Source organism: Eschrichtius robustus, chromosome 5 (genome assembly GCF_028021215.1).
Source record: "Eschrichtius robustus isolate mEscRob2 chromosome 5, mEscRob2.pri, whole genome shotgun sequence".
Lineage (NCBI taxonomy): Eukaryota > Metazoa > Chordata > Mammalia > Artiodactyla > Eschrichtiidae > Eschrichtius > Eschrichtius robustus.
The window spans coordinates 87,047,268-87,063,580 of NC_090828.1; the positions used below are offsets into that span (position 1 = coordinate 87,047,268).

General features: G+C 38.2%; 1 protein-coding gene across 1 annotated transcript in view; it reads right to left on the bottom strand.

Annotated features, from left to right (window-relative positions):
- ARHGAP15 (Rho GTPase activating protein 15) overlaps window positions 1-16,313 on the bottom strand; it is a 584,102-nt gene that overhangs the window by 116,244 nt on the left and 451,545 nt on the right. Inside the window, exon 11 of the mRNA XM_068543993.1 lies at window positions 9,580-9,714. Within this exon, the coding sequence (XP_068400094.1) occupies window positions 9,580-9,714 (135 nt within the window). The remainder of the gene's footprint in view (window positions 1-9,579; window positions 9,715-16,313) is intronic.

A 16,313-nucleotide genomic window follows, 5' to 3' on the forward strand; every position in this document is an offset into this window, starting at 1 on the left:
GGGAGCAGTTCTCACCCCATACCAAGGTTCAAAAATAGCTCAGGGAGATTAATAGGAAAGTTCTCTTGAGATAATTGTAAAAGTTTTTTCTTTTTGGCCGTACCACGTGGCTTGTGGGATCTTAATTCCCCGATCAGGGATTGAACCGGGCTCTTGGCAGTGAAATCGTGGAGTCCTAACCACTGGACCGCCAGGGAATTCTCCCAAATAAGTCTACCTTTTAAAGCTAGAATGTCATAAGTTGTGAGAGCTGAAAAGAAAAAATATGAAACATTTCAGCTTTGGAGAATGAGTGTGTGTGTGTGTGTGTGTGTGTGCGTGTGTGTCCCTGTGTCTATGCGTGTGTCCCTGTGTCTATGCGTGTGTATGAGGAGGAATGACTTCTTGTAGAATATGGTTTAGTTGACAGCTCTTTGAATGTTTTTTTCTGTGAGAAAGATCTACAGTGTTACGAATATGTGCACAGGCTGGTGTCTAGCCTCCCCCTTCCACACCCTAAACTCCTCTCCTGCCAATGAGTCTATAACCTTCACAAGAGAAAACACAGGAACACCATCAGCAAGGAAGCTAATTTCCCAATTGGGAGAAGGCATTACTTTGAAGTTGTCTTTTCTGGTGTCACTATCAATGTCACATTTACTAATATCCAGTAGAAGTAAGGCAGCATCAGGTTGGAGAAGATGGTTAGCCTCTGAGTTATGATTAAGATGTATGATCTATAATGAAGTGACAGGCTTTGGAATAATCAGGCGGAGTTGGGCCTGGGAACTGATGACAGAACAAAGGAGAGATGTCATGAGATAAAGAAAAGTGGGAGTTGCTAGATCTCAAAGCAAGAGAATATCCTGGATTATTATCTTAAACATATTTGGTGCTGCCTGGAATTCTGGAAACAAATATTAAAGCAGAATAAAGATGGTCATATGTGTCACCTGAGACACGTTATTGGAGGAGTGGAAAGATTGTGGGAATAGACAGGAAGGTCATTTGAGAGTGTGGCCTGAAGGATAGGCTGATTGTACACTGATTTGATATTGCTAGCTAACGTTCACTGAATGTCACGTGCCAGAAACCCGTAAATGAGTGCCTTGTCATAATTAGCATTTCATTAAACTCCCTAATATTTGGCAACAGTCCCCATATTTGGCAACAGTCCCCATGGGGAAGATACTACTTTTACATCCTTTTTCTAGATGTAGAAATTGAGATGAAGAGAGGTTGAGGACTTGCTCAAGGTCTTAAAGGTAGTAAAGAGTGGACTCAGAATTTGAATGGAGGTGGTGGTGTGCCCCGCAGGTAGAAACGTTAGCTTCTCTGATGAGGTAGGCCTCACTGAAAAGTGAACATGTGAGTGGCAACATGGGGACATGCCTGTAGCGGAGGGGTTGAGCAGACAAAAACCCTCCATATTCCTGGGGTATTCAAGGAAAGGTCAGGAGATCAGCGGGCTTGAAGGACATGGTCCAGGCAAGAGAGCTTTTGGGTAACCAGACATGAAGGGCTTTGAAGACCTCACAAAGAATTTGGCTTTTCCTCAAAAGGAAATGGCAAGCCAGTTGCATCATTAGCTTATCTTTATAATTAGAACCACGCTGGACTGGGTGAGAGAAAAGAAACCTACTGGGGAAGTAGGAGAGGTCATTCTCCCAGAAATGTGGCCAGAATCAGAGTTGGGAGTCGGCAGAAAACTTTTTGGAAGGTCTCTCTGTGGTGATCACAAAGCAGTACTGGTGTTAACCTGAGAATGTGAAATGAGACTGGCATCTCAAAGGCCACAAACCCTCATTTTCATTAGGATCTATTGATTCTGCGACCCTGATAACAGCCGATGAAAACCAGTGACCTAAATCTACATTAGAGGAGAGGGTCACGATAACTGTTTTCCACTGAGGTACTGAGGAGAAATTCTGCATTTTGCTATATATTTTTTAAAAGCATCTCTCTTCAGTGGGAGCAGGGATGCTCAGGAAGCTGACTCATGAAGGCTGACTGGCTGATCGCTCAGCTTGAAAGTTTATTGCTTTGTAAAGTGACCTCATAAGGATATAGAAGAAAGAAGTGCAAGAAAGTTTTAAGGAAAGCAAAAAGACAAGCACCGCATTTTCTAATGGAGCTGATGTCTTACCACTCAATTAATTTCAGCGTCAAAGTCCAATTTTAGTTCTGAATCACCTTCTAGTTTTACTTATAAAGGACTTTTCATTAAGCCAAATTAAGTAGATGGAGGTCCAGTTGTTTACTATCTAGCACTAAACCATTCCTACAAAAAGACACCTGTGCAAGCCATTTGGCTCTAGTCAACTATTTTTTTTTACAATTTAATTATGAATATAATTAGAATGAGTTAAGAGACAAGCTAGGCATCAGCCATAAAATTTCTAGTTTGCTAAAACACACACACACACACACACACACGCACTGATTAAAAAGCAACCACAACAAAAACCCCGCCAAGTCTGTGAGCTTGCAGTGGAAACTGTAGTAGAAGGGGAGTATTTGTAAAATCTACCTTTATTTTAATTTCAAATTTCCTTGAAATGGTGCTGTAGAGAATATTTTTATACTACATTATTTTTATATCTCTGGTTTCTCTGTGGTGACCCTTTAAACCCTGCTTTTTCCTTTCTCTGGTCTTAAGGTAATTTGTCACTATCATGCTTTCATGTTTAGCAACTATTTGTAGTCAAGTGCCTTGCAAGCTCTGTTTCTTTTCTCCCAAAGAGTGTCATCATGGAGTTGATGATGCATCAGAAATAGTTTGACCAAAGGGCAAGATAAAGTCAAGAGTAAAGGAAATATTTGCAAATATACTTGACTAGTTTTTTTTCCCAATTACTTATTGAAAGTATACTTTAAAGGTAAAATGGCATGATGGCCATAGGAAAAAAACCATTAAGACATGCAATAGATACTTTCTGACATAGGGCAATGTCTTTAAATTAGATCATTTTTATACGAGGATGGTGCGACTGACAGATGTATAGTAGGATGAGTTGTATTTAAGAACTAGGCATGGGGTATGCTCTACCTTTGGTGCCTTGATTTTAAAGATGCTTAGTCAACCTTATGGATACCATTTCTCACAATTTGTTTTACTGTTTAACTGATCAGTGTGTAGCAAAACTAGGCATAAATATTGTCTTCAAATGAGTGTGTGACTACAACCTTTAAATTGAAGACTTGTATGCAGCATATTTACTGTCTCAGTTTGTTGCTGGCTTGCCTAATCTCCAAGTGTTATATACATAAATACATATATATATATATATATGTACACGCACATATATTAAATAAACATGATATATAACAAATATGATGCATAATAAACATTATATATATAATATTACTTAAGAGTAACTGAAAACGAGGATAAGGGGACTGCTATTGGACCCATAAGGTTGTTTTGATCTTGGAGTTAGCATTGATTACATTCCCATGATGGGGCCCTGCTCAGGGGTGGGAAGAAAAGTAATTATTTTTATACACAAAAGGCAACTTTGGAAATTTAGAATACAACAAATCAACAAACCGCAAATCATGCTCTAGTAAGAGCAGCACAGAGCTGAGGTGAAGGTGACCAAAGTGAAATTATCAGATAGTCCCTGAATAAATGAGCTTTGGCCCAGGCTTGAGACAAATCTCTAAGCCTATCCCGCACAAATGATAGATAAAACATCTTGTAAGGAAATTCACGAGGTCATTTCTCTTTATTTCCCTCTCATCTACTAATCAACCTATGGTTTCACTGTTATCTCAACTCTGATGATTCTTTAGATTTGAGACAGGCAGATGAAAATTTATGGATGAAGTGCATTTGTGACATGGGTGTAGAGAAGGTGTAGGCAAAAAAAAAAAGGCTCCATAAAGATGTCCATACTTTACTTCCTAGAGCCTGTGAATATGTTACTTTACATGGCAGAAGAGATTTTGTAGATATGATTAAATTAAGGACCTTGAGATGAGGAAGTATCCTGGATGATCCAGGGGGTGCCCAATGTAATCACAAAGGTCCTCAAAAGTGGAAAATGGACTGAGGAGAAAGTCAGAGGGAGACTGACTACAGAAGAGATCAGAGTGATGTGATGTCATGTGACTGCTGCCTGTGAAGGAGGTGGAAGGGGACCACTGGCTAAGGCATGCAGGCAACCTCTAGAAGCTGGAAAAAGCAAGGAAGTGGATTCTCCTGCAGAGCCTCCAGAATATAGTCCTTCCGGCACTCTGATTTTAGCTCAGTGAGACTAAGCTTCAGACTTCTGTCCTATAGAACTATGGGGTAATAAATCACTGTTATTTTAGGCCACTGAGTTCAAGGTAATTTGTTATGGCAGCAATAGGAAACTAATACACATGTCCTATAGGAAACAGTGCCTCTAATTCAGAAAACACAAAGAAATTTGAACACCCTGAAGCAGCCCTGGAAGCACCACTCCAATATGGATTAGAATGGCAGAAGCTTCTAGAAAGAAGCCATCCTGGTAAATCGGGACTCTGTGCAATAGTGTCAGAAAAGAGTAAGGACATTATAAAAGAAAAAAAGCAAAGAAAAAGAAAAGCAATTACAGACACAAGGAAAAAAATAAATAAAAAATCTGCACAAGAAAAGCACGATCCAACTATAAAGGGAACCAAACGTGGCCAAGAGTTTAAGCAATTTTTGGAGTGTAATAAAATAGATTCTATTGGACCTGGTGAGGAATACTCTTTGACAAGTGTAGGGATTGTGACACTGAATTCTAAAGAAGGAATCGTTGTGAAACCTCTTGGACAGGTAATGAACAAGACTTACAAGCTCATAGTAATGCAAATATCAACGCTGTTTGTTAGTTTTCTAATTGGTCAAACTATTAAAATTTAAAGGAGTTAATAACCAATGATTGTGAAAGAAAGGAAGAGAGGTAAAGGAAAGGGTAGAAAGGAAAATATACTTACCTTACAAAGGAAAGTTAGGAGTTACTGTAGAATGCAGCTAAATGAATTTCAAAAGGGGATGGGTGAACAATTGGTTATAAAAATAATAACAGTGGAGGGTTAAAATGTACTCAAAGAGGGCAATATTTAAAGCACTGATGCTTTTAATATCTAATAGTAAATATTGAAACATAGCTCCCTCTTGGAAAGTTTTAACTTATTTCTAACCTAGAACTCCAATACTAAAATTTCTGATCATTTAATTCTAACCTTGGTTAAAAAAAAAGACAGAAATGACACGATCTTATATAGAATGATACGGGATATATAGGTTTTATATAGGATGATGTAACAGACAGATATTTGGCAACAGCTAGTTAGTTATTCTTCCAGCAAGATTTCTTTTAGATAAACAGTCCCAGAAAGGCAATGTAGGATGATGGAAAGTATTTATGTTTTAGAGTCTGCAGCTTAATGCTAAACCTAATCTTCTGAGCCATATGAACTTGGGAAATATTTTGTGACTTACTTTATTCTTCTGAAAAATGAATTTCTTTCAAATCATTTATTGAGCACCTAATATAAAGAAAATGTTATGTTGTATTATTCTCATAGTAACTTTATGAGCTAGAAATTACTTTCCACATGGTTTTTCCATTTCTTCTGTGTCTCCTGTGTTATTTTCAGAAATAAATTAGATAATTATAAAAAGTGTCAACAAGTTCTCCTCCTCTTTCCCTTTCCCGGGAATTTTGGAAAAATGCAGGTAGTAAAATAGAAAAGACACTGTTTGTTGTCTCTTTTCTTTGGATCCGTAGAGGTACCAGAACAAAAGAGATGGGAATAGAGGTAAACTTAGTACATTTCATAGGATTTAGATGTACTGGAAATGTCCAGACCCCCTGCAGGCTTTTAGCCACAAGATTGCATCACCTATCATAAAACTCTAAAGCCATGTTTTTGTACTGAGTTCACATTTACAGTATTAATAATGCCCCCAGCACAAGTCATTTCCAGGGAATTAAGTCCTTGCAGTCAGTGGGTTAAATCCCTATGAAATAACCTGCAGGTGACCCAGTTGCATTGACCTCAAGTATAGAATTTCAGATCAATAGCTGCAGTACTTGGATTCTGAAATATAAAACAATCGCTAGTGTTTTTGTTACCCCAATGGGTGTTATCAGACAGGGAATAACTATGGCAATTGTTGGTTCTTATCATATTAATGCTTGTTTTTGGTCCAAAAAGAAACTACTTAAAAAAGTAAATGCCTTCTGTTCCCTCTTCTTGGAATATGTAATGATGACTTTCAAACATATAATAAAAATTAACAGTATTTCAAATAGCACAAATGATCATTAATTGCTTGTACATGAAAAAACATTTCTTCTTCAGAAGCAAAGCACTCCAGTTGGATGTAAAATTCCTTTTGGTCTATTCACCTTTTCACTCTGTCATGAAAGGGTAACAGCAGATCTCTCAATTTGGGGCCAAACAGAAATCTTAAGCCTTCACAAACTGGGCTTGGGGGTAGTGAGACAGTAAAGGAAAATAACGTTATAGCTCCATGAACCATGACGGTGACTGGCATGGTGTTTTGCTAGTGGCTAACTGGAGACCAGACATCACTTCAAGCATTTACACCAACAGAGGGAATAATTTTGATGCAGGGAACTGGTTACCCATGTGATGAAGAAGCTGAGAGCCAAATAAGGAAGCCTGAAGTCACCAAGAAACCAGCCACTGCAGGAAGCCACTACCAGGCTGGAGGGACAAAGGGAGGAGGGTCCACATCACCAGATGGAAGACGCAACCAGAATGGGCTGAAGACGTGGAGGAGATGGATCCTCAGGTAGAGAAGCTATCTGAGGCGGATGGGTGGGCAAGGGAGAGGGGGTGGAGGATAAACTAAAAAACTGGTTGGTCTTTTCCTTCCCCCTCCCTCTGCCATCTATCACCAGAGACTTCCACTGATTGTAGCAGCAGGAAGCCAGCCCTCAAGAGCACCTCTGCAATACAGCTGGCTAGGGTCCACCCTCCACAGGTACAGAGCAAAGAAGTGATGGATGAAGACGGTCAAAGAAGCCCAGAGCCAGCCTCTATGGACATCTCCCCTGCAGACAGACCTCACCTGGCTGGTTCCTTTTCATAAAAAGCAAAGAATCCATGGGCAGGTCTGTTGAGCTTCTCATGGTATAGATTTTACAAGAGGCAGCGAGAGCTATGATAAAGCCCAGCACTTCTCTGGGACTGGATATGGATGTCCTTATATTTTGGAAAAGCTTTTTTACTCAGTTAGTGCACCGTGGAGTAAAAGTGCCTCCTCTGGTATGGTTTTGCCATTTCCAAGGAACTATGTGGCCATTCTGCCATTGCTTAAGGATATTTAAACATGAACTACAACCTCAAGCTGAGTTAAGAATTCAAGAACTAATGTCAAGGTTATGTCAAAAATGCATGGATTAGCAAACTTATGTCCCTTGCCAACATCGTATTTCTCAGCCATATTAGCCTCTTGGTTAGTCCCTCCATTTGACATATTAAAAATACTAAGTACTACATGAGGTAGGTAAGGCAAGCTTGCTGAGGGTGGTTCTCCTGGCCTTGAGCAATGAAGGAAAAACTCCCGTCTCTTTGTTTCTAGATTACTTTCTCAAACGAAGGTCATCTGGAGAAACACTGTTAGCATTTGTTCAGTACCTTACATCTTTAAAGGACTTTCTAAAGCACTATCTCATTCATTTTCTCCATAGCCTATTTGATAGGTGTTGGAAAAAAATCCTTGCAATAGCCATCAGTCACAATAGCACGCTGCCTACCTCAATTCTGCTTTGTTAAGTTCTGACCATGCCAGTAATTCTGAAATTCTGTCCAGTTTGGAGTCAAGTCTAGGATAGTCCAGAGATGGTCCTCCTCTTTATGGAAATTCAAAGGACACAACCTCACATGGGTTTGAGGGCCTGCTTCCCACATCTCTTAGGCTAAGGGAATGGCTTGCCTAAGATCTTCAGAATCAGGTTAACTAAAGGGAGCTTAAACGATGGGTATCCTACATCATAGCCCTCAAATCAGCACATGCACAAGTATATTTCCAAATGAGACAATTCTCACTTAAAAGTATGGCGACCACAATGTGAAATTTGTATGACTTCTTTAAATATACATAATCAGAAATATGTACCCAAATGCAAAAGCCCCCAGTGTCTTACCAGAAGACTGTCTTCGCATTATGAGTGATCTGCCATGCTTGAGTGTTCCAAGATGGAATATCAGAATAAACTGTTATGGAAATGCATGCTTGTTTATTTTTTCTTTATTCCTCCTTTTAAAAAGAAGTTAAGAGAGCCTGGGAACTATAAAATACTGTTCTTCTTGAGAAGCAGAGGGCTCATGAAATAAAAACTCTGACAGGGGATATGAGCTCCAGCCTCACTTCAAAACCCATGTTTAAAGCACTGCTACTCTATTCAACAACAACAACATCTGAAATTGTGAGCAGGCAGCAAGAGAAAGACCTTGGGAGAATAAGCTCTGCTTTATTCCTCTTGATATCATTTTGCCAGAGCTTTAAACAAGCGTGAAGACTTTTGTGAAATGAAAAACAGAATAAAAGGGCATACTGAGGGGCTGTTTCCAACAGGCTCCCCATATCCCACTCCCCCTACTGGGAACACTGTACACACAGGAGATCAGACCTCCTAAGTAGAGCATTTGTTTTTTCTTGGAGATTATTCTCATTTGGACTTTAATTAAGCTCCTGCCAGGCTTGCAAGCTTTTTAATTTTACCTTTCTTTCTTCTTTCTTTTTCCTCCTTGAATCAGCTTGCTTGCCAGGAAACTTTTTCCAAGCTGTCACAATCATAGTAAGTACACCCTAAGATGTTAAATTTAGAGATGTACTAATCGTTGCTGCTCCGAGAATCAATAGCAGAAGTTTCCTTGCATTTGGAAAGACTTTCATTCATTCATTCATTCGTTTTTACGTGTGTGTGTGCGCGCGCGCGCGTGTGTGTGTTACGAATGAGAAAATAATAGAAAGGAAGTTGCAGGGAGTATACAATGACTATTGGCTAGTCAGTGATACAACTCAACCTCCCATAAAGCCACCAGTTTAACAGAAGAAACTTTCCATTACTTAATTTAATATTCACACTGTTTGTAAGCAAATTGTAGCCAACTCTTTACTAGTGTTGGTGGGTGTAGGGTGAGCGAGCCTTGAGAAGGTGATGCCTCAGCTGATGAGTTAACACCTCTTTAATGAAATGTAATATTTAATTCACTTCGGTTCTTTTTCAAAATCCCCTTGAACTCAGTTAAACTCATTGTGATTCTGAAAGTATAAAGGTAGGGGCTAGGGAGGCGGAAGGTGACCCTTGTAAAGCAGATTGCATGAGAAGCTATTTTCATTTGAGGAGGCTTAGTTGAAAATTGGCCACCCTAAACAGGATGCCGCCTTCTTTTTTTTTTTTCTTAATTTTTAAAAATACTTAGATAATATCACAAAAATAAGAGTAAGCCATCAAAACCACCAAAACTAAAATGAAAGCTGTGGAGCACTGGGGATATTATCATCTCCATGATCGCTATTATCGCCATTCTTATTATTTACTTAATAGTAATTCCACACCACCAGGTTATTGCACCAACCGCTCCTGTCTGTAAGGTACTTACTGATCGCCTCCACAAACCGCTCAAAGAAGCTGTAAGGGAAGAGCGGCTCAGGCAGCTCCCGGAAAAACATCTTCAGTGCTCCGGTGACAACGTGGATGTCCTCCCACTGGCTGTCGTCCAAATTCAGCTTCTCTTCTGGGAAAACACGAGGAGAAATGGAACAACTGGTTTTAATGAAACAATTACAAGACACTAATTATTATGTTAATGTTTGCCTACTATCATCAGCAACCGTTAACAGCCTTCTGCACCTAGAGGTTTGGTGCTGTGCATGTTTTTTTTTTTTTTTTTTTCCTTTTTTCCGTAGGACGGGAACATTTTCAATGGAATACCATCTGTAGGAGTGCAGCTAACAAAAAACAAGAGACACAAAGAGACAGTGCCATTGACACAGTATGTCAGATACATTTATTCCCATAATGCATCAGTATGAAAATTAGCATCACAGCTCAACATGATTCAAAGCTATTTGGTTTTGAGGCCGAGGGGCTAAGAGTTGCCAATGATGGCCGGCTCAAGGGACCAGCCTAAAGGCCTTGCTGAGCCAACAGGAGACATATGCTAAACATGGCAATAGAAAATGAGTTATTGCTTTACATGTGTTAGCCTTGCTATGTACAAGGGAATAATGGGTAACACTTTTTTCCTTTTTTCACTGAATATAAAGTCAGCAAGGAATAGAATAGTGAGGATATTAAAGGATATTAATTAAAGGATATTAATTCCTTCTTACTGCTTCAAAAATATCTTTTTTTAGTTTTCATCTCAGCAAGGAAAATGTGCCCAGCAACAATATTAGACAGACCCCTGTTGGCCTACGTAGGCTATGCAAAGCTGTCAAAAATGATAACACACTAAAGACAAACCACAAGTGCTTACCAACTCCTCTTAGAAATAACGGAGATGTTTGCTTGGGAAGCTTGAGTGAGTTGAGACATTTAAATATTAAAGAAAATAAAGGCCACAATGAAGTTCTTAGAAGAAATAAAGAGACGCTGGGCAATTATTTCCTTCCTTTTAGTCTTCAGTATGAAAGTCTGGAATCATTCTCACCCAAAAAGTGGATGTAATAGGGTCTGAAAGTGACATCTTTACATACAACTAAAAGGAAGCAGGCATAAAAGCATTGCTGCTGACCCACAGCGTTTGTCTTTCTGAACGTACAACACAGAAAAGATTTTGGATTCTGGGCTTAATGAAAACTAAAGCTAATCATTTTGGACAACCTGGGGGTTAATGGGAAAGCGGAGTATCCTGGCAAGAACTTAATAGGTATTTGGTCAACTAGAATTGTGTTTCCTTACTGATGTCTGAAGCTCATATTCAGATGCTTGCTTGTGTCAGTTTTATGAATGCAGAGGAGAATTTACACCAAAAATGTAAGAAAAGCTGAGAATTGTCACTATAGGGAATCTCTGCATGGACTCTTCTGCTAATAGTGTTCATGTCCTTTTAAAAATATTAGCTGAAATCTTTATCAGATCTTTTTTTCTAAATGGACTATTACTTCCAGGGCTAGTAAGTTATGTGCCTGCTCAATTGGCTGTTTGCAAAGAGAAGGAATGAAGGTGAATCTGTTTATTTCAGACGGGCTATTTTCTTCTCCCCTTTCAGCCTTCATTCCTACCTCAGTCATAACACAATAATTTGATCCACAACAAAATCAGCAGAGGAGACCTTCTTTCTGCCCTGCAATCATTTTTGATTGATTGTATTTCAACAATTAGTCTTTTATTTGGCTACACGCTATTGAAATAGGACGACAGCATCTTAGCAGGCCAGCTTTAAACAGTCAACTGCTAACAATAGCATCAAAAAGGGAGACCTGATGGGGTTTACTGTCACTTTAAAGAACGGGGTTTTCACGTTGTTGAAATCTGTCAGATATTTTGAAATGTCCCTCTCACTATGGTGCCACACCCCCTGCGTGCCCTTATAATAAAATTGGTTTTACTCCTGATTAAATCATTTTCTCCCTACCCACTACCATACTTCTCATAATGGACCTGTGCGTTCTACAGCTGGTGTTCTTCCCATGGTACCAATTCTTACTTTATCTTTTAAGCACTTTGCTGCTAAGATCTCATGCAGAGTGCTTATGTTTTGTTAAGAGCTTCATTCTTAGAGAAATAGCTTAACACATGTTCTAAAAATGTTGTACAACTTATTGCTTAAAGCACATTTAGAAAATGTATAAGTACGGTAGCTTTGGCACTGAACTTTAAGTGGAAACCTAAATAAACACATACACACACACAACACACACACATGTTCACACACACAACTATCTCTAACAAAAATTTATCACAAAAGTCCAATACAAAATGTCATTTTGGTGCATAGGTTTAAGATCGCCAAATGAAAGTGTTCAGCAGGTATAAAAAGAGAATGATTTTATCTTGAGCAAGAAAACAATGAGAACAAATAATTGCTTAACCAAAGGCAGATGCCAGTGATGTCTGTCACCTCCACACAAACATCAGTTAATTCAACTGACTGTGAAAATGAAATATTTTAATATACATAAAAAAGATAATTTACCAGCCAATAAATACCATTTGATCATATCCACTCAAAATGTCATATAATATATCAACTTGTGTTACTTAAACTAGCATTTCTACTATGTAGTCTTCACTTTAAAAAGATAATTTGTAGCCCCTCAACAAGTAGCTTCAACAAATAATATGGCAAGTGGTTGGAAAGAGTCTTTTGGTATATAATACCTAATCTTTATATTAAGATTTTTTGTGAACAACCAAGGTTAAGATTCCTTGTAAACCAGAGGACTTTAAGGCATATTTTTCAAGGCCACTGTGACTTATTTAAACATGCAGTTGTGTCCATATTTGCACACCTTCTCGTGAATCCAATCAGTTCCGAAGATGAAGTGAAGATGATGAAGTGATACCTGTCTCCGCGTTAACAGGTATCATCATGAACACATTTGTATTACCTGATAGGCATTTTCTAACTACTCTGTTGGCAGTGATGATGTCTTCTGCTTCCCCTCTTTTCAACAGAGCAGGATTTGTCAATAGTGAAGCACTGTTGACATCTGGGGCCGAGGAATGCTTTGTTACAGGGTCTGTCCTGTGCATTCTAGGATTATCTAGTAGTATCCCCGGCCTCAGCCCACTGGATGCCAGTAGCACTTCCTGGTGCTGCTGATGAAAAATACCTCCAGATATTGCCAAATATCTCCTGGCGGTGCAAAGTTATCCCCAGGTGAGAACCACAACAGTGGAGCCCGTAAGAGTCTATAAAAGTTACTCAATAAATATCGATTTATGAAGTTTACCTTAGGTGGGCAGAGAAATAGAAAACTAGATATGTGAATATTGAGATTTCTTTAATATGAACCTAAGAGTTGGTAATTATTATTGACAAAATAAAAACCTTTTACAGAACAAAATTCAAAATTCACATGACTATATTTCAGGAAGCTTTGCAACAGGAAGAATAACCAACAGTTATTCAGTGCTTATACCATACTAGGGACTATGCTATGCACTTTCCATTTATTATCTAATATAATTTTTTTTTCAATAAGACAATGAGGTACATGCTATTGTTATTATCACCTTATTTTACAGATAGGAAAAATGAGGCATGGGTAGATTAAGTAACTTTTCCATGGCTGACAAGTGATAAACCCAGGATAAGGAGCCAGTAAGCCTCCCCTCAAAACCACTATGGTCAGACTAATCTTGGCTGGAAGAAGCTGAAAGGATAAAGGCAAATAAATAGCAATTGCCAGTGGTAGCAGATTGAGTATTACTTCAAAGACAGTGATTTTTATATTTTATCCCTAAACATCTTACTTGAGGCTATGCTTTTACCTGTAAACTTACTCTGATCTTTCATAATTACTCATTTATAGAAGGAACAGATTCTTATATAAACAGATATAAAGCAAACTGGCAATAAAAAGAAACTGCATTAGGAATGGGACAGAAGATGTAGCAAATTGTTATGTGGTGATGGAGTGAAGAGGAAATATGATAGGGTGAGAAAGAGATTATACAAAACACCAGGTCTGGATTTACCACTAATTCATTGTATATCTATTTATTTATTTGTGAAATGAAGATATTCAGAAGGATAGTTGTTGGTATCAAATGAGAAAATGTGATTTTGAAAAACCGGAAAACATTTGGAGAGAAAAAAAAAAATATATATATATATATATATATATATATCTCCAAGACACCATCATGATGAGGAAAGTGAATAAAGGCCAAAAAGACAAAATACATTAGGGATTAAAGCAATGGAAATACTGAGCAAACATCATAAACCATAAACCATCCTGGTTGTTTTAGAGGATTTACCTCAGTGTGATGCAATCTGTCATATGAGCTCAACAAAAACTTTACATGCTGGAGTTCAGTACTGGGAAGAAGTCTGGTTGAATCAAGATATCTCACAATCATCATGCTGATAATCTGTGCTGGTTTCTCCTGGCCCTCTACTTAGGCTACTGTAAATTCATTTTGGTCATGGCTTTTTGCTTAAAGCATTTAAACAGAATTGAAGATAGGTTAACCTCCAGAATCCAAAGTCACTATGTGACTTTTATGATATCACAAAAAATATATTTAAATATTGTATCCAAGCATTCAAGTCCATCTTGAAATGTCCTTCCTTGAAGGGACTTCTGTGTATTCTATTTTTTTAAATAAAAACTTTCCTATATCCAGCTAAAAACTATTATATTTGAAATTAAAAAATTTTGACAATAGCTATTAGGAATAATCTTTTTTAAAAAGGAGAACTGAAGGATGGACCTTTTGATAGCCACAGTAGGTCATGGTAATTTCCACGGAAAAAGGCACATTTAAATATCACTAACAGTTTAATCACCACTTTCCTCTTGTATTATATATTGCTCTATAGACTGGTGTAACCAGAAGTTGCAATATCAAGACTGACTTTAACTAAACTCACTGTGTTAACCTAGTATTGGTTGAAATGCAGCTGCAGATAAACTTAGACTATCCAGAACAGAATAGTTATATAAGAATAAAGAGGCACTTCTTTGTGTATTGAAAAACAAGTACATTTTTAACTTGTAGTTTTTAAAGCCCTTTACTAACTTTTATTTTACTGTTGTAATAAAAAAATAAAGAGGAAAAGACAGCCCAACTTTCGCAGGATATGGAGAGAATAGCTCTGATTTCATTAATATAGTGACAAGAACCTATTACATCATGAAACTCTCATGAAGGATGTGGTATCTGCTTCCAGCGCAGATGACCATTTGGAAACCTTATCTGAAAGCCCTGCTGGGTACATGAAAGTCACATCAGGAATGAAAGAGATGCCAGAGAGACTATTGATCCAAAAAATAATAATATGTTTGTCCATAAAATCAAACTGGTAGATATAAAAGTGGATAAAACATACTGTTTATCTATAAGGATATAGCTGATTTTGAGCTTAGCATTTAAAGGAGTGGATCAGAAGGAAGTTGGCTGAATCATTTGACTAGCTCAACCTTTCCCGTTGTGTTGGCTCCTTAAAGTGACAGTTCAATCTGATTTCTGGTGGATTAGAGAGGTTCCAAATTCTCAAACACGGTGATATTAACCCCGTGCCAAAACCATCCTCTTTCCACGGCTGCACTCGCTAAAGCCCCTCCTATAACACCTTGGGTACAACATGAGACTTCAGTGAGGACACTATCTTTGAAAACTAGGCTGGTTGACCAGTTAGTCTGTTTGTTCACTTAGTTTTTATTAAGCAAATATAGATTGAATGGAGACTACATACCAGGAACTGTATTTTGTGCCTTTTAAAGCTACAGCTGTTGAGGCTGCTTTATATTCCTCAAAGGAGAGGGCTTTACCAGGTGCTCAGAAATACTACTCAGGTGAAAATAAGTTAGGTTCTAGACATATTACATCTTATTTCTGTCCCCTAGAATAATACTCTTTTGACCTTAATGACAAGCAGGGACAAATTCACCCCCCAAATGTGCTTTATGTTTCTTATGGGTTGAATTGTGTCCCCCCACCCCCGTGAATAATTTGTAGTCTCAACACCCTGTACCCCACCATGTCACTGTATTTGGAGATAGAGCCTTTAAAGAGGTAATTAAGGTAAAATGAGGTGATATGGATGGCCTTATTCCAATATGACTGGTGTCTTTATAAGAAGAGGAGATTAGGACACAGACATGCACAGAAGGAAGATCATGTGAAGACACAGGAAGAAGACACGCATCCATAAGCTAAGGAGAGAGGCCTCAGAAGAAAGCAAACTTGCCAACACCTTGATCCTGGTCTTCTAGCCTCTGGAACAGAGAGGAAATACACTTCTGTTGTTTAATCCCCCACACCCGCATCTCCCCTAGTCTGTGACACTTTGTTATGGCAGCCCTAGAAAATGAATACGATGCCCAAAGATCCTGTGCAGAGAAAGATGTCATGTTCCTAGATCATATCTAGACATTTTCTCAACACATGGGCTATGCCACACTTATGAAATATTATAGACAACAGAAAGAGCTGTTTAGGTAATTCAAATTAAATAAAAATAATTATCTAGATTCCGAGAAAGGGTTTGAAGGTGGAATAAGTTGAATAATTGCTTGCTATTCAAGATCAACCTAACTATTTCTAATTACTTGCTCTATAAACATGCAGGATACTCTTTAGCATGGCTCCCAGACAAAGAATAAAATCATGATTGTTATTTTCTTACTCACTCTTTTTTCCAGCTACTACTTC